Source organism: Gymnodraco acuticeps, unplaced genomic scaffold, assembly GCF_902827175.1.
Source record: "Gymnodraco acuticeps unplaced genomic scaffold, fGymAcu1.1, whole genome shotgun sequence".
NCBI classification, from domain to species: Eukaryota; Metazoa; Chordata; class Actinopteri; order Perciformes; family Bathydraconidae; genus Gymnodraco; species Gymnodraco acuticeps.
The window spans coordinates 117547-137546 of NW_022991207.1; the positions used below are offsets into that span (position 1 = coordinate 117547).

The following is a 20000-nucleotide window of genomic DNA, read 5'->3' on the forward strand; positions in this document are numbered from 1 at the left end:
GAAGGGATTTCTGTGCCGGAGTCTCCCACCAGGTGATCAGCTGACGGTGTGTCTCCCACCAGGTGATCAGCTGACGGTGTGTCTCCCACCAGGTGATCAGCTGACGATGTGTCTCCTGCAGATCTGGAGCTGTTCTCTGAGCAGCGGAGCGTCAGGAGCTGTGAGGACGAGAGGCTGTGCAGCCGCAGGAACCTCAGCTGGACCACATCCAGGCCGGAGTACTCAAACTGTAGAGACACACAGGAGTCAGTTTTCAGATTCATCAAAAGTTTCTCCATTAATTAAAAATGTGTTACCTTGTTCCCAGCGTGCTGCTGACTGAACCATTGGACAGGTGCATTCTTCTTCTTTGGTTTCCAACTTAGTTTGATCTAAAGAACAGGAGATTAACAATTACAATTGGCTACCTGGTGCCTTAGCTGCAGTTTGATTTTGTGCAGTTTCTTTGATTGGATATTTGTAGTTTAGGGACAACATCGCCACTACAAGTTATAATAATGATACATGTGAATGTAGGAGTAAGTGAGTGTACCTGTGAGGGTAGAGGCTCGATGCAGGTCGCTCCTCCTGCTGTGAAGTTACAGAAAACCCTCACAGAGTCGTGCGGACAGCCTTGGTTGGGGTCCATGTAAAAGAAGCCTGAGAGATGATCCACTTTAGTGCCCCACCATTCAGAAGCATTCAGTAAACAGTGCAGTGTATTCAGAGGCTCACCATCGCTCAGGTGAGGGTGTATGAGTCCCAGCTCGTAGCAGGAGGTGGCAGGATCCTCTTTGGTTCCCTGAGGCCAGCTGAACGAATCCTCCTCCTCCTCTTCCTCCTCCTCTTCCTCCTCAGACCATCTCCTGGACCCCTGGGGTTAATGGGGTCAAGGGAAGATGTGAAGGGAACACTTACACTTATTAAAAACTATAACAAATGTAAACTGTTGAGACAATCCTGAATGTCCTCTTCCAGTATGAGAGCAGCATGCTAACAAAGGTATCAACTGTAGCTGTGAACATGACAGGATGTGTGATTACCCAGAAGAGCATCAGGACTGTTTGAGGCAGATGATAGCTCTGTGATTAACATGATGATTCAGCCTCTATGGAGAGAGACATCAAGCATGCTCATTTCTGACGTGGAGCTAATCTGAAGTAAACATTGAATACTGCTTTCTATTCCTCCATCTTGTGACTGTGTAACTCCCTCTCTTGGATATCAGCATGTGAAGGACACTGTTCAGGAACTAGTTGATGCTCTGTATGTGATGACTCCTTCCATTCTGGAGAGGATCACAGATACATGGATCCTGAGGTTCAAGCTCAAGCCGGGGAACAGGGAGATTGTTCTAACATATCAAGAAACACGTGAGTTGTCTGACTGAACTGCTACGCATTATGTGGACAGAAGCCGTGACACAAAACAAATCAGGGACATGGTGTAGATAAAGTTTATCTGAGAGGGACACTTGAACCCACGATCTGTGTACCTTCAGGAGGGCCGGTGTTAGTCTGAACCGCGGCATGTTTTCAGGTTTGAATCTTTTAATGCGTGCTGTTTTGGGTCTCTGACGAAGCGGTCTGAGTTCAGGCTTTGATCCCCGTCTTTGTGAAGGCCTGCGTTTGATGCCCGGTGCTCCTGGCTTCCCCTGTGAGGAAAAAGGGGAGAAACTCATGGCAATACATTACAATTGAAATGCCTCTTCAAACTTCACAGTATGTTACAGTTAACTTTCTTTTGTTTTAACTGAGTGAATGTCTTACTGGAGGTCCTGGCTTGCCTCTCACTCCCTTTGGTCCTCTCCCTCCTTCGACTCCTTTCATTCCCTGTAAACACAGTCAGACTCTGTCTCGATACGACTAATGCATTTCAACAAATCTCACTATTCACACACATGGTAACTGCAAATAATGAAAGACTGGAATAATTTCAGGCATGAGCTTTCAAAAACAATTCTTTGTTGCAAAAGCACATTTGAAAACAGTGAAATCAGGATGCAGGACACGAGATCCGGCCAAAGAACACATTTAACCTTCATAGTCAAAAAACATAAATTACAGCATTGTCAGTTTGCTGTTTATATATATTTTTTTTAAATACTTTTTCCTAAAATACAGATTTCTTTCTGAAAATCTCAAAATTCTGACTTTTAAGAAAATGCCGAGTTTTTCTGACTTTTTCCCAAAATGTTGACTTTTTTTCTCAAAAAATCAGAATTCAGATTTTCGGCCCAAAATCTCAGAATTCTCAGAATATCAGACTTTTCTGTGAAAATTCTGACTTTTTCTTGGAAATCTCAAAATTCTGAAATTTTTCAAAAAATCAGATTTTTTTCTGAACATTTCAAAATTAGGACTTTTTCCTATAATTCTGACATTTTTCTGAAATGTTCTAAATTCTGAAAATATCAGAATTCTGACTTTTTTACCCAAATGACTTTGTAGGTCTTGTTAATCAGTGCGTTTCCTAAAATCACGCTTGCATGGAGGCATTACAAAGTCTCACCTTCTTCCCAAGCTGGCCCTGTAAGAAAAAACAGAAATTACTTTAGTGAAGTGTTTCATAACTTTATCAAAGAGCAGAATATCAAAGCAACGTACAGCGAGTCCGAGGATGCCTTTACGCCCGTGTGGACCCCGAGGACCGGCCTCTCCCTGTGAAAATAAGTACGTTCATTATTAAATTACTGCTAAAAACATTTAAAAGGGAAGTAAAATCCACTCACCTGCTTTCCTTTAAGGCCTGTTCGACCCTTCAGCCCCTGCAGACCAGGATTCCCCTGGAAGGTAACAATGTGGTAAAGCAGGAGACATTTTGCATTTTTTGGAATGTAAATTACTCTAATCTTCAAATATTTCAACCAACCTTTAGCCCAGATGGCCCGACTAGTCCAAATATTCCCATTTCACCTGGGAGACCCTGTAAATAAAGTTGTCAACAAACAATTATCAACAGTGTAATTGTGTCTGATTTTTGCAAGCCGATCAGAGCTTATCGTAAAATCGTTTCCCATTAGTATATTCTTACAACAACGAGTCAAGTATATCATTGGAAATGAAAACATAAACCATCTTAATGATAAATAAAACATATTTTCCCCAATAAACCCCGTAATGCAGTACATTTATACCCCTTTCCCACCAAACCAGTTCCAGTTCTAGCTCCGTGCTTTTCTGGTTCTGGACCGGTTCTTCTATTTAGCCCCAGATGTGTTTCCACCGCTCAGAGCCCAACTTGTGCTTCATCATTACATCACCGTTAAAGTTAGCGTGACATATATGGTTCTTAGTTTCTGGACGAGCAAATAATAACTGGTTTTCGGGAGTCAAGAACTGGCCTCACTGCGGTGGAAACAGGAAGAACCGGTACTTAATCAGACACTAGCTCCGAATTGAAATCAGATGCATTATTGCCCCGGTTAAGACTCTGCGACTTAATACAGATTTTAATTAAAGATTTATTTACCAGAAAATAGTGATCAGGATTGTTTGGATTAAGATCATTTCTTAAAAGGTAAACTAGTTCCAGTTCTAGCTCCGTGCTTTTCTGGTTCTGAACCGGGTCTTCTTTTTAGCCCCAGTTGTGTTCCCACCGCCCAGAGCCCAACTGGTGCTGCGTTCTGACATCAGCGTTTAAGTAAGCGTGACATATTTGGTTCTTGGTTTCTGGACGGGCAGTCGAGTGGAGCCAGATAAGAATCGGTGTTCGGGGGCAAAGAGCCCTCTGCGGTGGAAACAGGAAGAACTGGTGGGGAATTGGGCACTAGCTCCGAACTGGCCCTGTAAGCGCTTTGGTGGGAAAGTGGCATTAATGTTGGACTTTACCTTCAGACCAGAGATTGAAGACTCTCCCTTCTCTCCTCTCAGTCCTGGAAGACCCTGTACAGATCATACAGATATTTACAGATGTTATGTTAAGTATTTTATGGATGTTGTTTTAAAATTATTATTCTGCTTTCTATACCTTTGGCCCCATTGGTCCAGGTGGTCCTTGTTTTCCTTTTAATCCAGATTTACCCTGAAACACAGAACAGGACATCAGTAGGACATTTCATTATAGAGCAGATTAAAAGGCAATATGCAATACGTAGGTTAACAATAATTGCACAATAATATCCTGCATTATATTTGTTACTGGAAAAGTGTTTTTCCACATGAATATTTTCCACATCTATATTTTTTTTAATTGATTTCTTGTGTCTTAATTTCTCTAATTTCTTAATTGCCTTGTTTTTTATGCTGCTGCAACATTTCCCTTTCTATCTATCCATCTACCTACCTGTCTATCTATCTCTCTCTCTCTCTCTCTCTGTCTATCTATCTATCTATCTATCTATCTATCTATCTATCTATCCATCTATCTACCTATCTCTCTGTCTATCTATCTATCTATCTATCTATCCATCTATCTACCTATCTCTCTGTCTATCTCTCTATCTATCTATCCATCCATCCATCCATCCATCCATCCATCCATCCATCTATCTATCTAACACATTATATTGAGGGACAATCACACGTTAATAAAGTCAAATAAGTACTTAGTTACTTGATGGTTAGGCAGTGTTATTGCACACCAGGGGTACATCAAACTATATACACATGTCCACAGTGAATATACAGTACATTTTGAATATTTCAATTCATTATAAAAAAATGAATAAAGGCAATAATGTTGTACCTTAAACCCTGGTGCTCCACTGCTTCCTCTGACCCCAGGAGATCCAGGGTTTCCCTACAACATTAAACACATTTTAGATGTATTTAATGTCACAAAATATGGTTTTATGGTGAAGTTATGCACGTCATCCATGTGTGTTTTGGAGCTTACCATTTTGCCAGTGCTGCCAGGTTTCGCAGGAGCTCCTCTGAAACCTACATCACCCTTTGGGGACGAACAGATCATAATTTAGTAAAAAGATGAACAATATAACGACTACATGTATTATAGTAAGGACTGTTTTAACCTACTGGATCTCCAGGATTTCCTTCAACCCCGAGTAACCCATCCAGACCACTGAGGCCCTGAAAACAAGATCACAAGACAAGGAAATAATCGTCAAGACATTCCTCTCTTTCGGTTCTTTGTGAGCTTGAATACAACTCTATGTCACTATCTGTTTATTTTCTGTGTCATTTGGGATTGTCACAGTCTGTCGGGTTCCTGTTTTACTTTGAAAGTCATTCACCCCTTGTCTCATGTCTGTATTTGCTTCCTGTCGCCTCCCCTCTCCAGCTGTTTCTTGTGATTACCCTTCTGTCTTGGGTTGCTGTCGAATTGTCCAAAAATCATCTCCTATCGTCTTTTCCTATCCACTATTCCTTGACTTCTGAGGGAAACGTCACGGGGTTAAGGCATAGTGGATAGGAGAATTCAAAAGGACTTAGGAGAAGAGACTTTGCTTTGAGAATCGACTGCACTTTCACTATCCGACGTATTTATGAAGTCACAAATGTGCGTCTGCTGGGGGGAAACAGTTTTGTATTCAGCGGACTACATGGATGTTTAATAAGACTACTTTAAGTGCATCGAGATACTTTGCACCGTGCTCTGATGGTGTTGTTTTATGAACGTGGACAACAGAGAAACATGACCAAGGTTGGAATTGAAATAAAAAAGAGAAGTGAAACTTATGGTTGTCACCCTCACCCTCCACTCCTTTCCTTTCGTAAAGGAAGGTCCAGTGGTTCCTAAGCTAAAGGAGGTTATAAAGGAAGTTTCAAAGCTCCTTTCCTATCATCGAGATAATTCTAACAGCTCTCATCATGGCTGACACTGAGGGACTTCCGGGTCATTTCATTCTGTGAGGAAGGTTTCTAATTTCCATTTTGACGGCAACCTTGCTTTCCCTTTCTGTGAGTTCGTCGTTTTTCCTGTGGTTTGCGTCTGGATTTCCCTGATCAGAGTGTTCCTGGTTTGTTCTTGTTTTGTGTGTTATTCTTTTCAGAAAATCTTAAAATTCAGATTTTTTTCTGAAAATCATACTTTTTTCTGAAAATCTTAATATTCTGACTTTGAAAATAAAAAAATCATACTTTTTCAGAATTTTCAATCCTGACTTTTTCTTAACATTTCAGAATCCTGACTTTTTTTCTCTAATGTTTTGAATAAAAACCGTTTTTTTCAAAAATCTTAACAGTCTGACTTTTTTCTCAAAATCTCAGAGTTCTGACTTTTTTCTCAAAATCTCAAAATCATGACTTTTTTTTGAAGATCTCTAAATTCTGATTATAGTCCCGGTTTGTTCTTGTTTTGATTGTTATTTTTCCTTTTGTTCCTCCTCGCCTGCCCCTGCCATTTGTTTGTGTTGTACCAGCTTTTAATTCATGCTCGCGTTTTGTTTTCTGAAAATCTTAAAATCCGGACTTTTTTCAAACATCACAAAAGTCTGACTTTTTTTCTGAAAATCTTAAAATTCAGATTAGTTTCCGAAAATCACACTTTTTTCTGAAAATCTTAAAATTATGATTTTGGAAAAAAAAATCATATTTTTCTCAAATTCTCAGAATTATGACTTTTTCTGTTAGTTTTTTTCTGAAAATCTCTAAATTCTGAGTATATTCCCGGTTTGTTAGTTATTTTTCCTTTTGTTCCACTTCGCTTGCTCCTCCCTGTTTGTACTGCTTTTGGATCTACTATATCATTACAGCCCAAAGCATCAGAATGTGATTATTAATGTGTGTTGAATATATTTTTTTTTAATTAATTAAATTAATAATAAGTCTCAATAATAAAAAGAAACATTATTTTGTACATGGCTTACTGTATTTCTTCTACTAAACAAAACAATGAATGTTTTTAAACACAAACAAAAAAGCCTTCATAGATAAATTAATATTTTAATTTGGCAGGTCATAAACAGAAGCTGACAGTAATTCTGAATTATTTTTATTTTACACTTGTTGCCCCTCTTGTACACACTGATGAGCATGATTTGAAATAACTGGATAAAAGTGCAATCTATCAGCAATCCTGTTGAATAAACTTAAAGATAAATGAACTTTTTGGTTTGTGTACGGGTAAAGAGTGTGTTTTGGGTTATCAACGTGTCATTGTGTCCGTTGAAATGAGCAGATTTTTCAGGTAATCAATAGATTCAGGGATGAGTTTATTGTATTCGTCAAAAGGGATACTTGCGGGTTTTCCAGGCGCTCCAGCAGAACCTGGTCTTCCTCGTGGACCTTCACCCCCCTGAAGGACAGAATTCATTGGATGCATTACTGCCTCTGTTAAGACGCTGTAACTTAATACAGATTTTGATTAAACATTTATATATCAGACATTAGTGATCAGGATTGTTTGGATTAAGATCATTTCTTAAAAAGGTGAAGAATAAATAAAATCATACTTTTTTCTGAAAAACTTAAAATTCTGACTTTGAATTTTTTTTTCGGAATTCAGACTTTTTTGCTCAACATTCCTGAATTCTGACTTTTTCAGAAAATCTTAAAATTCTGACTTTTTGTCTGAAAATTCTGACTTTGGACATTTTTTTTTCATACTTTTCCTGAAAACTAAATTCTGACTCTTTCTCAACATTTCTTAATTCTGACTTGTTTCTAAAAAAATCTGAATTCTGACTTTTTTTCTCAACATTTTAGAATTCTTACTTTTTCTGGAAATCAGTTTTTTTCAAAAATCTTAAAATTCTGACTTTTTTCTCAAAATCATTAAATAAATATATTAATAATTAGAACATTTTATTAATCATTAAAGCAACTCATTCAAAACTTTGCTCACTTTTTTCCCAGCAGCTCCTCTGTTTCCTTTCCTTCCAGCCTGGGCTCTTTTCCCCTAATGAACACATTATCTCCATTAAATACAAATGTTATTTATTAGATTATATATTTTCAATAAAACCATATAACTGCTTCCCCCTCACCTTCAGCCCCTGAACTCCTTTAGACCCCGGCCCACCTGGAGGACCAGCAGCTCCAGATGACCCTTTAGCTCCTGCAGAGCCAACGAACCCCCTCTTCCCCAACGTCCCCTAAAACACACACACACACACACACACACACACACACACACACACACACACACACACACACACACACACACACACACACACACACACACACACACACACACACACACACACACACACACACACACACACACACACACACACACACACACACACACCTAAAATAATGACTTTTCTTTTTTTTCTTCTATTCGATGTTTCTCATTGCAATGAGGCCACACCTCTTATTTTTATTAATGTTCTCTCTGTGCTTTTATTTAAGGACTTGGTATGTAAGCTGAGATAAACACAGATATCTTGCTACATAATTAAAGTGAGATTATTGCCCCCCATGGAGAGATGTATGCTATATGCGCGGTAACTATTCGGCACACATTTGAGCACGTATGCGGGTGTATGTTGTATGTATGTATATCTTATGTCTGAATGTTTACAAAAATGACAATAAAAAGAGTATTACAAAAATAATAATAATAATAACACTGAATGATTACATTTCAAAGGCTGAGAGTTAAAATATATATATATTTTACCATTTTTCCTCTCGTACCAGGCTCTCCATTTGCCCCTTTATGACCTCTAACGCCCTGAGGAGGACAGAAGGAGACATTGGTCACACATAATTAAATAATTAATAATAATAATAATTCATTCTATTTAGAGGCGCCTTTCAAAGCACCCAAGGACACCTTACAATTCATAAAATATTCTAAAAATATTCTATTATATTAAATAGACTATTATAAATACACTCAACCAGATTAAACACCCACCATGTCTCCTCTGAAGCCGTGAACACCGGGCCTCCCCGTCCCACCGTGACTGCCCTGAAACACACAGCAGAGAAACATAATGTGTAAAGCAGTGTTTCTCAAACTTTACATATACTCACGGACCACTAGGGGGCGCTCACGGACCACCAGTAGTCCGCGGACCACACTTTGAGAAGCACTGCTGTAAAGGGAACTCCTTCACATGGATGGAGGCATTACACTGTGTTAGAGTTACTAAATAGTTTATTACACCTTTGCTCCAGGGTTTCCACTCTTTCCACCCTCTCCTCTGTTGCCGGGCAAACCCTGAAAGACACGTGAAATGAGTCAAATTAATGTTTTAACACAAATATAAAACATGATCAGGTTTTGAAGTTGTGTTTGTTTTGTCTAAGCTGTTTCATGCACAATGTGTCATTTCGTGTTTAATGCACTCCTTTAGGCTGTGTTAATGCATTAGGTATTTTAATTTGGAAGTTTAAAATCAGCTGTTATAATAATAATAATGATAATACAACAACAGTCTGTAAATATACACAACTTTATAATAAAATGCATAGGTATGACTAAACACAGGTATACGATCCTAAGGTCATCATGAGGTTGTTCACATCGCAATTTATCAGTGGATGTTTACTGGAACGGTTTGTAAACAGCTTGTTTCCTGACGGACACACACAGCGTTGAGACCGGTCAGGTAGTGCAGCAGGGTGAGGGGATGCAGACTGATAACCCACTCCCCTCCACACTCGTTGGTTTGGAACAGCACTTAATGTGGCGGACCCTCCGCGCGAACGTGCAAACGGAGGGGTAGGGTGTAAGGGTAGTGTGTAGGGCGTGGTTTGGAATTGAGCCTCAATATTCCGAATGTCAGGTGGGAGGGAGATCCGGCTGAATATAGATACTAAGGTTGCATTCCAATAGTCCGTTTAGCTTAGGAACCTTCCTAACGGAGTGAAATGACCCGGAAGCCCCTCAGTGGCAGCCATGATAAGTGCCGTTCCAATTCTCCAAATGAAAGGAAAGGAGGTTTCAAACTTCCTTTATAACCTCCTTTAGCTTAGGAACCACTGGACCTCCCTAACCGAAAGGAGAGGAGAAAATGCTGCCCCACAATGCATTGCAGCCGCAGCATTTGCCGTCACACAACAGTCGGCCGTTCACGGATACAAACGATAATGGGAGAAATGATATCATGAAAGTTACGGTGCTTATTAAGCATTTTAAAACGTATGTGGTAAGTTGCCAAAGTGCTTTGTTTTGAACGTTCATCAGTATTATAATCAAAGAGAGAAATATGAACGTTAGTTTTTACTGAAATGATCAAATAAAGTCAACATCTCACAGTCTTTACTGAGCTGTGTGGGGTTTGTTCAGCTTTTAAAAGATGTTTGAATGGTGATATACACAGAGATAGATGTTAAGGACTAACGTTTATAATAAATACATCTGTATTGATTTAACTTTCCATCAATCATACGTATTGGGATCATTTGTATTCATGTGGACCGGAGGGAGAGGGGGACGAGCAGAAGTTTCACTTTCCTTTTTATTTCAATTCCAGCTTTGGTCCTGAAGAATCTGTTTCTCTGTTGTCCACGTTCATAAAGCATAAAGCAACAGCGTCAGAGCACAGAGTCTCTAGATGAGTTCACAGGAGTCCCTCGTTCTTATTGAACATCCATGTTGTAGTCCGCTGTATAGAGAACTGTAGTCTCCATAGTTTCCCCACAGCAGCAGACGCACATTCAGGACGTCCGCTGGAGCATCAGAAACACGTCGGATAGTGAAGTGCAGTCGATTCTCTAAAGTACCACGGTCTCTTCTCCTAAATCCTTTTGAATTCTCCTATCCACTATCCCTTAACCCCGTGACCTTTCACTCAGAGGTCAAAGAATAGGAGATAGGAGCTGATTTTTGGATGATCGGAACGCAACCTAAGACACTTAAGGTAAAAAATGTCCCCATTAAAACCACAATTACTAGTTTCCAAATCATACTTATTTCCAACCACATAGAACCAATATGTGGTTGCCCCATGGAGCAAATTATGACATTTAAAACATCTCAAAATAGAAAATATAGTAGAAAATATACACGTTGACGTGAAGATAAAAAATCTATAAAACTCAGACAAATAAAACACTATTAACGGGCCGATTTTCAGTTAACACAATGTATAGCAGGATATTATTTACATTAAGTGTGTAGGGAATACAGGCTGCTTTGCTGGTTTCCTGCATTTAATGAGTGTTGTTCCTACCATCGACATATCACTGTGTAAAAAGATCCCTCTAACATACAGAAACAAATTAATAGTTTTTTAAAATCATAACAACACTGGCATTACGTGAAACAACTGGATTTAACTGGGGTTACAATTATTTAAAATTGAATGAATATTTGGGGCTTATGGTCAGGACGTAAGGAGGTAAAAAAATAATACTTAATTATAATTTCATGGCACTTTGGGGTAGATGTTTTTAGATACATTAGAGCAGCTTTGTCTTGCTTTCGCTGCCATCCAGTGGTAGAGGCTTTCATAACGGAGCATGCACATTAACTGGTTGGATGTAACTATAGGTTCAAACTTCATATCATATCAAACATAGAAAACAAAGTTGCAAAGTTTCTATGTCAAATGTTGTGATATATATGCCACATTAAATCTATTAAAACGTACTGGTGTCGATGGTCCAATTCTTCCAGGGGGGCCTGATCTGCCAGGTGGACCCTGCAATGAGAAGGTGTAAAAACACATTATTGAAACAGCAAGATGTTAAAATGTCTTAGTTTATAGATTCATTAATGGTTTATGAAACGTCCAGAAAAGTCAAAGTTGTCCAAGTCTTGTTTGTCAGTCCAACACCCAAAGATATTCACTTTAAAGGTGGGGTAGGTAAGTTGGAGAAACCGGCTCGAGATACACTTTTTGTTATATTCCATGGAATGCTCTTAACATCCCGATAGCAATGAATATCTGAAGTGCTTTGACAACAAATCAAAGTCATCAGTGGAAGCCGTGGCGCTGTAAAAAACACGACCAATCATCTGAGCCGGCTAAAGTAACTGGATGGCCTACCTGCCTGTCAGCCTTCCATCTGGGCACAAACTGATCTCGTGCCCTCATTGGTCATGTGCGCGTTCGTGTGTGTTGGAGGAGGGGCTCTGTGAGGAAGTGGCAGATTTGTTCCGGTTGTGTATTTTCAAATTCTAGCCACCGAGCTGCTTTCTCAAACTTACCTACCCCACCTTTAATATAATAATAAAACAGATACAAAATAGGGAAATCTTCATAATTAAAGGCTGAAAACAACATTTTCTGCAATTTATTTGCCACTCAACGCTGAATGAATTATGAAAAAAGTTGTAAAATAGATATTAGTTAGGTAATCATACCAGGTCTACATGGTACACCTTCTAGCAGGTCTATCTCTTCATTCAGACATTATCTGAATCACAACTAAATATAGAAAAAACCTTTTAGTAACCACATGGCATTTGTAACTGAGAAAATACACGCTTCATCCAAACATTAGATAGATAGATAATAAGTAAGGGATGATGTGCAGCGAGGCGGTCATTGTGGGTAAAAGAGCACCCGACAGGCGGATCAGGGAACCCGACGCAAAGCACATTATCCCGCTTATTACACGGTCACATTCTCAACAAAGTAACGACATGACTCCCAATATTAATTGAAATGCTTTTATGGATTTAGAAAATGATTTTATTGATTTAAAAAATAGTTGTATTGATTTAAATTGACATGCATCCGCTAAGAAAAATAGTCCGTTGTTACCGTTTGAACTACGTAGCAACGGCAGGAACTGCTTCCATAGCGCTTTTGAGGAGCTTTTTGATTACAGATTTGAAAACATCGTTGCTTGCTTTAAAAGTAGCACACTTCATGATGTCAAACCTTGGAAAGTATCTAGAGACCCCTGCCCTAATGCCAAAGGAACTGCCAACTGAATATGTGTCACCGTTTGATGTCTATGTCTGGACCGCTGCGTAAAAAGGAGGGTTTCTGCCCCGTTACTTCTCCGCTGTTTTCTTGTCCCTCTTGTCTTTTTCTTTTCTTCGCTGGGGACTCATCAGCCACTAACCGTTCATCCTGTGTTCTCCAAATATATTAAAATTAATATTAAAATCCTCCAGGTTGCTCTCAGACGGGAGACAGCGGAAAACTAAAGACAAGCAAACAGTTCGAAAAGCAAACTGTATACAGTTCAATCGACCGGACTTCTTTCTGCAGATGTGAGCGTCCTTAACAACGGTCAATAAATCATTGACAGCGGTCTGTACTACTGGATTAACAACGTGTCACATGTTCTGAATTGACCAATCAGAATCGAGTATTCAACTAAGCAATGTAATAAAAGATAATAATGATCACGCCACCAAACACACATTCAAACTAAAGGAACCAGCTGTTTGGAAAATGAGAGAAGTAGAAAGTACAGGTATTTGGGTTCAACATGTGAGAAGTAGAAAGTACAGGTATTTGAGTTCAACATGTGAGAAGTAGAAAGTACAGGTATTTGAGTTCAACATGTGAGAAGTAGAAAGTACAGGTATTTGGGTTCAACATGTAAGAAGTAGAAAGTACAGGTATTTGTGTTCAACATGTAAGAAGTAGAAAGTTCAGGTATTTGAGTTCTAAATGTAAGAAGTAGAAAGTACAGGTATTTGAGTTCTAAATGTAAGAAGTAGAAAGTACAGGTATTTGGGTTCAACATGTAAGAAGTAGAAAGTACAGGTATTTGGGTTCAACATGTAAGAAGTAGAAAGTACAGGTATTTGAGTTCAACATGTAAGAAGTAGAAAGTACAGGTATTTGTGTTCAACATGTAAGAAGTAGAAAGTACAGGTATTTGAGTTCAACATGTAAGAAGTAGAAAGTACAGGTATTTGAGTTCAACATGTAAGAAGTAGAAAGTACAGGTATTTGTGTTCAACATGTGAGAAGTAGAAAGTACAGGTATTTGAGTTCAACATGTAAGAAGTAGAAAGTACAGGTATTTGAGTTCAACATGTAAGAAGTAGAAAGTACAGGTATTTGGGTTCAACATGTAAGAAGTAGAAAGTACAGGTATTTGTGTTCAACATGTAAGAAGTAGAAAGTACAGGTATTTGAGTTCAACATGTAAGAAGTAGAAAGTACAGGTATTTGTGTTCAACATGTGAGAAGTAGAAAGTACAGGTATTTGAGTTCAAAATGTAAGAAGTCAAAGTAAAAAATCGTCAGAAAAATAAGTAGTGGAGTAAAGTACTGATACCAGAAACATGTACTTAAGTACAGTAACAAAGTATTTGTACTCCAATACTTCCCACATAAAAACCACATTGTAAATACGGTAGGTGTTGACGCTGACATTGACGCTGTAATAATGAAACGGTGTTACTAACATTGTGTCCCCGGAGCCCCTTCTGGCCTTTGACCCCCGCTGACCCCGAGTTTCCTCCCGGTCCGAACTGACCGGGTCTCCCTAAAGAACCTCTGGTCCCGAGCTCACCCTGAGGAACACAGCATCACACATTTCAGAAGCTACAAACCAAACCTGGCAGACTTTAGTTCATCAGATGAATCCAACATTTCTTAGTTTCTGACCTTCAGTCCCGACACTCCGGCTCTTCCTTTGACCCCAAGTGACCCCCGAGATCCCTGAAAGAGAGGGTGACAGTCGTTATGGCTTCAATTCAATGACATTTAGCTTACACTTTTATCCACTTCCAATAAGTGCAATTAACCATAAAGATACAAATGCTGAAGTAGAAGAAACATGCAGAAAGCCAGACCATTGTAAGAGCTGGTGCATTAATTTAACTGAGGTTCAAATTCTTTAAAATTGAATGAATATTTGGTGATTATGGTAAGGAGGTCAAAAAGAATACTTAAATATTATTTGATGGCAATTTTTCTCCACTTAAGATCAGAAACTTCCCATTAAAACCACAATTACTGGCTTCCAGATTATACTGGTATTATTTCCAACCAGTCATTTTTCGTTTTGACCTTTTGAGGAAATACAGGCTAGTTTCCTGGTTTCCTGCATAACAAATAAATGCATTTAATGAGTGTTGTTCCCTATCATCGACATATCACACACTGTGCAAAGAAGTCCGTCTAACACACAGAAAATAATTAGTTTTATAGTTTTTTTAAATCATAAAAACACTGGCATTATGTAAACCAACTGGATTTAAAGAGTTACAATTCTTTAAAATTGAATGAATATTTGGGGGTTATGGTCAGGACGTAAGGAGGTAAACAATTATACTTAAATATAATTTAATGGCAATTTGGGGTGGATATTTTTAGATATATTAGAGCAATTTTGTTAAGGTGAGGTACTGGGATGGTGTACTGGGGGATTGCTTTCGCTGCCATCCAGTGGACTTTCTGCTGCAAACAGGTGTGTATTCGTTGAGAGGAATCTTGGTCACACTGAGGCAGAAACAAGCTGATTGGCAGATGAAGAATGAACAACATGTTTTAAAGAAATGTATAATGTATAAGTCTGAATTCTTTAGAACACTCTGAGGTCTTCACAGGGCCAATATTCAAGCCATTACAATTGCAAAAGGCCACTCCTACCAGCCTGCAAACTGCTCTGAACAGAACCCAGTGGGTCTTCTGCAGGTGGGGGATTTATAGTGTAAGGCTCAATTCCAAACCGCCCCCTACACACTACCCCTCCGTTTGCGCGTTCACGTGGAGGAACCAACGAGTGATGAGGGGCAGTGGGTTATCAAGCCCTCCATCAGAGAGTCTGCATCACCTGACTTCCCCTGCTGCTCCACCTGACCGACCAATGCTGTGTGTCCGTCAGGAAACAAGCTGTTTATAAATAGTTCCATGCAGTGGTGTAGTGGGCGTTGGACGCGGGGGTACACCGTACCCCCACTTATTTGGAGCATGATCTTTTTTTTAATAGTCTAATAAATATAAAATCATTGCCAGTGTTATCAGTTGCAAGTGTGCATGTGTTGTAATAATGACAACAAAATAATACATTTCACAATAATTATAATAAAAATAAAAACTTTCCTTAAAAAATTATGATTTGACCCCGCCCGCCGATTTTGCGGCATCTCTTTCCCCCAAGAACGCTAACGAAAAAGTTCTATAATGGCAGGCTAACATGTTTTACTTGACTTCTTTTCTAAAAAGAATATAATTCACAAGAAGAAAGAGGCTAGCAGCACCGAAGCTACAAGTGAAGCTTGTAGTAGCCTACTACATACAGTACATCATCAGAAGAGCCGCATAAAGACGTGGATAATGCTAGCTAACGTGCACGTTAGCTGCGCTAGCAACGTTCCCCTGGCTAGCTCAAGAGGTATGGACGGAGGAGATGTGTTTGGGATGACCTAATTAAAATAGCGTCCCCCCAGTAAAAAGATCCCCGCTACACTAGTTTCATGAAAACATTACACGTCCCCATGTTTAGTCTAGAAAACGGTACATTTGTGCATTTTATTATAAAGTTGTGTGTATTTGCAGGGACTGTTGCAAAAACGAAGCAGCTTATAAACATCTGATTTTAAAATAAAAAAAGAAACACCATTAAAGATTTTTATTTTATTTTTTATATTATTTTGTATATTATTTGTATACAGAGATGCTGCTTTGAAACCGTTGTTACGAAAAGTGACCTGTTTCTGCCAGAGCGAGGGGAGTTCAGCTGCGAGTGAGACTACAAACGGAGTTCACTCCATCACTAAGGGGGAGTGGGTAGGGTGTGGTTTGGAATTTGGCCGAAATGGCTGCCACAACAACCCTAACCGGAGTTCACAATTCAAAAATAATAATAAGTAATTCTCCACCTGTTTCCCTGGGGGCCCTTTTCCTCGCTGTGGCCCTCGGTTGCCTCTTTCCCCTTCATCTCCCTTTGGCCCTTTCTGTCCAGGAGGTCCAGAGTTTCCCTTATCCCCCTGAAATAAAGCAACGTTTAAGAAAATATAGCAATATTTATTACATTGAATATAATTGAAATCGTAGAAATAGAATTGGAATAAAATGTGTGCAGTAATGAAAAACAAGATAATTGTTTATATTGTGTGCATTAATGTAATGCAATGCATCCCATAATGACTGTCTAAATACCAGCATGTGGACAACAGAAGGAAAGCAGTGTTTAACGCCATGTTTCTACCATCAAAAATATAATCAAAAGTCAAAATGTGGAGAACAAACTAAAGTAATATTCCTTCTACATACAGTACAGGGATTAAAATATGTTAATCTCTGTGTGACATATTTTATTAAATCCTGTAACACCTGAAGCTTCTCTGACCTGCTCGTTAAAAATTAAAACACAGGTGTCGCTGCTGAAAGGACTGAATATAAAGGGCTGAATTATTTAGTTTTTTTGTGTAATAGCATGCATCATTCTCACATTTCTGAGGTTGTTTTGAAAGTAAAAAACAACCCATTTACTCACAGATACGCCTTTTAGTCCAGCTGGCCCCACAGGTCTCTTTATTCCCATTGGACCCTGAACACAATGGAAAAACACCGGGTTACTAATGCACGTTATTACCAGAAAGCATAGGTCTTATATCCTGTGTTTTTAGATAATTAATTGCTTTTAAATTCAGTTAAATTAAATAAAATCTGTAACAAACACAGTTTCATCAATCTACCTCCTCACCATCGAGACCAGCAACTCCCTCCGGCCCCAAAACCCCTTCAGATCCCTGAAACAGTGACAGAAACAAGAGAGAGATTAATCATTTCATTAAGGGTTTTAGATTGAAAGTTACATTTTTTAACTGAATTTAAGTCACCCTCCAAACCCTGGTTACTATTGTTTACAGCATGTTAAGAGTAGCTGAGTAAGAAAAGCTTTACCTTGTCTCCTTTGACACCTGAAGATCCGGCTGATCCCTGAGGCCCATCTTTACCCTGAATGAAGAGAAAGTAAAGAAACAGTTACAGAAAACGGTCACATGACTTCACGTTACCTCAGCTAAGCTAAAGACGGCTAATGTTGGGCTATAAAGGAACTACAGCACGGTCACATGACTTCACCTCACCACTGCTAAGCTAAAGGCGGCTATTGGGCTATAAAGGAACTACAGCACGGTCACATGACTTTACGTCACCACCGCTAAGCTAAAGGTGGCTAATGTTGGGCTATAAAGGAACTACAGCACGGTCACATGACTTCACGTCACCACCGCTAAGCTAAAGGTGGCTAATGTTGGGCTATAAAGGAACTACAGCACGGTCACATGACGTCACGTCACCACCGCTAAGCTAAAGGAGGCTAATGTTGGTATATAAAGGAACTACAGCACGGTCACATGACTTCACGTCACCACCGCTAAGCTAAAGGTGGCTAATGTTGGGCTATAAAGGAACTACAGCACGGTCACATGACTTCACGTCACCACCGCTAAGCTAAAGATGGCTAATGTTGGGCTATAAAGGAACTACAGCACCGTCACATGATGTCACGTCACTACCGCTAAGCTAAAGGAGGCTAATGTTGGGCTATAAAGGAACTACAGCACGGTCACATGACTTCACGTCACCACTGCTAAGCTAAAGGCGGCTATTGGGCTATAAAGGAACTACAGCACGGTCACATGACTTTACGTCACCACCGCTAAGCTAAAGGTGGCTAATGTTGGACTATAAAGGAACTACAGCACGGTCACATGACGTCACCACCGCTAAGCTAAAGGTGGCTAATGTTGGGCTATAAAGGAACTACAGCACGGTCACATGACTTCACGTCACCACCGCTAAGCTAAAGGAGGCTAATGTTGGGCTATAAAGGAACTACAGCACGGTCACATGACTTCACGTCACCACCGCTAAGCTAAAGGAGGCTAATGTTAGGCTATAAAGGAACTACAGCACGGTCACATGACTTCACGTCACCACTGCTAAGCTAAAGGCGGCTATTGGGCTATAAAGGAACTACAGCACGGTCACATGACTTTACGTCACCACCGCTAAGCTAAAGGTGGCTAATATTGGGCTATAGAGTGGCGAAGTCACGCCCATCTACTTCCGCCCCATGGGACCTTATTTCTGAAAAAGTATGCATTGAAGTCAATGGAGAGAGAAAGATTATCTTTCGATCCCGTTTGAATTGTGCCACAAATTACACGTATGATGTTTGTCATTCTTAAAAAATAATTTCCGTGTCAAAAAAGTCACAGTTTGTCGTAAAACTGTTGAAATATAAGACTATGAAAAATACGCAACTAGAAAGACTACAAATCCCAGAGTCCCGGTCCCGCATGCTGGCTCTCACGGAACCGACTCACTCCCCTTGTGTGTATGTGCAGCTCTCAACGTGCCCAGACTTGGAGTGATTTTCACCTCTTTTAATACTTTCCGTCTCGTTCTGAAAGAAAGAAGTGAAATGTTCCAACGTGACGGCTGTCTGGGTGTGTGGTGCGAGACGGGAGATGGAGTTCATTGAGCGTTTCACACAAAAAAAGTGTTACTTCACAGTTTTACGACACATTTTTTTTTTTTTACTGGCAAAATGATCTTTTAAATTGACAAACATCATGTGTGTGATTCGTGGCACAATTCAAACGGGATCGAAAGATAATCTTTCTCTCCCCATTGACTTCAATGCATATTTTTTCAGAAATAAGGTCTCATGGAGGAAAGGGAGGGACTTCGCCTCTCTATAAAGGAGCTACAGCACGGTCACCTGACTTCACGTCAGCACCGCTAAGCTAAAGGCGGCTAATGTTGGACGTGATGACGTTTAGTCGTCTCATTTAGACTCTTGTTAGCAGCCTCCTTTTTTAACCCCACCAGTGGGGGATTTACTGACGTATTTCATGTTGTAGAATTAACATTTCTTCAGCTTGTTCTAACCACAGACCTTATTTCACACTAACAACCAAAAACACATTCAGAAAACCATTGACTTCCAGTATAAAAAGTAAGTATTGTAAGTAAAGTGTAAATGAACGTACTGGGTAACCTGTTACTCCAGGCAGACCAACTGGAGCTCGTGGCCCCCGATCACCAGAGGATCCGCGGGGCCCAACCCCCCCCCATGGTCCAATGTTACCCTGGATACCCTGGAGGAAAAAATACATATTATTGTTGGGAAAATACTGAATGTCCTCTTCCAACATGAGAGTAACTTGATAACAAAGGTATCCCAACTGTAGCTGTGAACATGACAGGATGTGTGATTACCTAGAAGAGCATCAGGACTGTTTGAGGCATATGATAGCTATGTGATTAACATGATGATTCAGCCTCT

General features: G+C 39.6%; 2 protein-coding genes across 2 annotated transcripts in view; both read right to left on the reverse strand.

Moving 5' to 3' along the window:
* The window catches only part of LOC117561316 (collagen alpha-3(V) chain-like), a 4500-nt gene extending 3529 nt beyond the window's left edge, over positions 1-971 (reverse strand). Inside the window, exons 1-5 of the mRNA XM_034238602.1 lie at positions 936-971; positions 715-853; positions 533-639; positions 297-371; positions 1-227 (exon numbers count right to left, since the gene is read on the reverse strand). The exon at positions 1-227 is cut by the window's left edge and continues 34 nt beyond it. Of these exons, the coding sequence (XP_034094493.1) occupies positions 1-227; positions 297-371; positions 533-639; positions 715-853; positions 936-971 (584 nt within the window). The remainder of the gene's footprint in view (positions 228-296; positions 372-532; positions 640-714; positions 854-935) is intronic.
* The window catches only part of si:dkey-21p1.3 (collagen alpha-1(I) chain), a 56004-nt gene continuing 36970 nt past the window's right edge, over positions 967-20000 (reverse strand). The window contains exons 34-58 of the mRNA XM_034238603.1: positions 19705-19812; positions 17606-17659; positions 17398-17451; positions 17196-17249; positions 16579-16686; positions 14360-14413; positions 14158-14265; positions 11429-11479; positions 8998-9051; positions 8746-8799; positions 8506-8559; positions 7868-7975; positions 7726-7779; positions 7123-7176; positions 4956-5009; positions 4816-4869; positions 4666-4719; positions 3949-4002; positions 3810-3863; positions 2851-2904; positions 2711-2764; positions 2586-2639; positions 2491-2508; positions 1749-1811; positions 967-1633 (exon numbers count right to left, since the gene is read on the reverse strand). Of these exons, the coding sequence (XP_034094494.1) occupies positions 1334-1633; positions 1749-1811; positions 2491-2508; positions 2586-2639; positions 2711-2764; positions 2851-2904; positions 3810-3863; positions 3949-4002; positions 4666-4719; positions 4816-4869; positions 4956-5009; positions 7123-7176; positions 7726-7779; positions 7868-7975; positions 8506-8559; positions 8746-8799; positions 8998-9051; positions 11429-11479; positions 14158-14265; positions 14360-14413; positions 16579-16686; positions 17196-17249; positions 17398-17451; positions 17606-17659; positions 19705-19812 (1782 nt within the window). The 3' untranslated portion in view covers positions 967-1333. The remainder of the gene's footprint in view (positions 1634-1748; positions 1812-2490; positions 2509-2585; positions 2640-2710; positions 2765-2850; positions 2905-3809; positions 3864-3948; positions 4003-4665; positions 4720-4815; positions 4870-4955; positions 5010-7122; positions 7177-7725; positions 7780-7867; positions 7976-8505; positions 8560-8745; positions 8800-8997; positions 9052-11428; positions 11480-14157; positions 14266-14359; positions 14414-16578; positions 16687-17195; positions 17250-17397; positions 17452-17605; positions 17660-19704; positions 19813-20000) is intronic.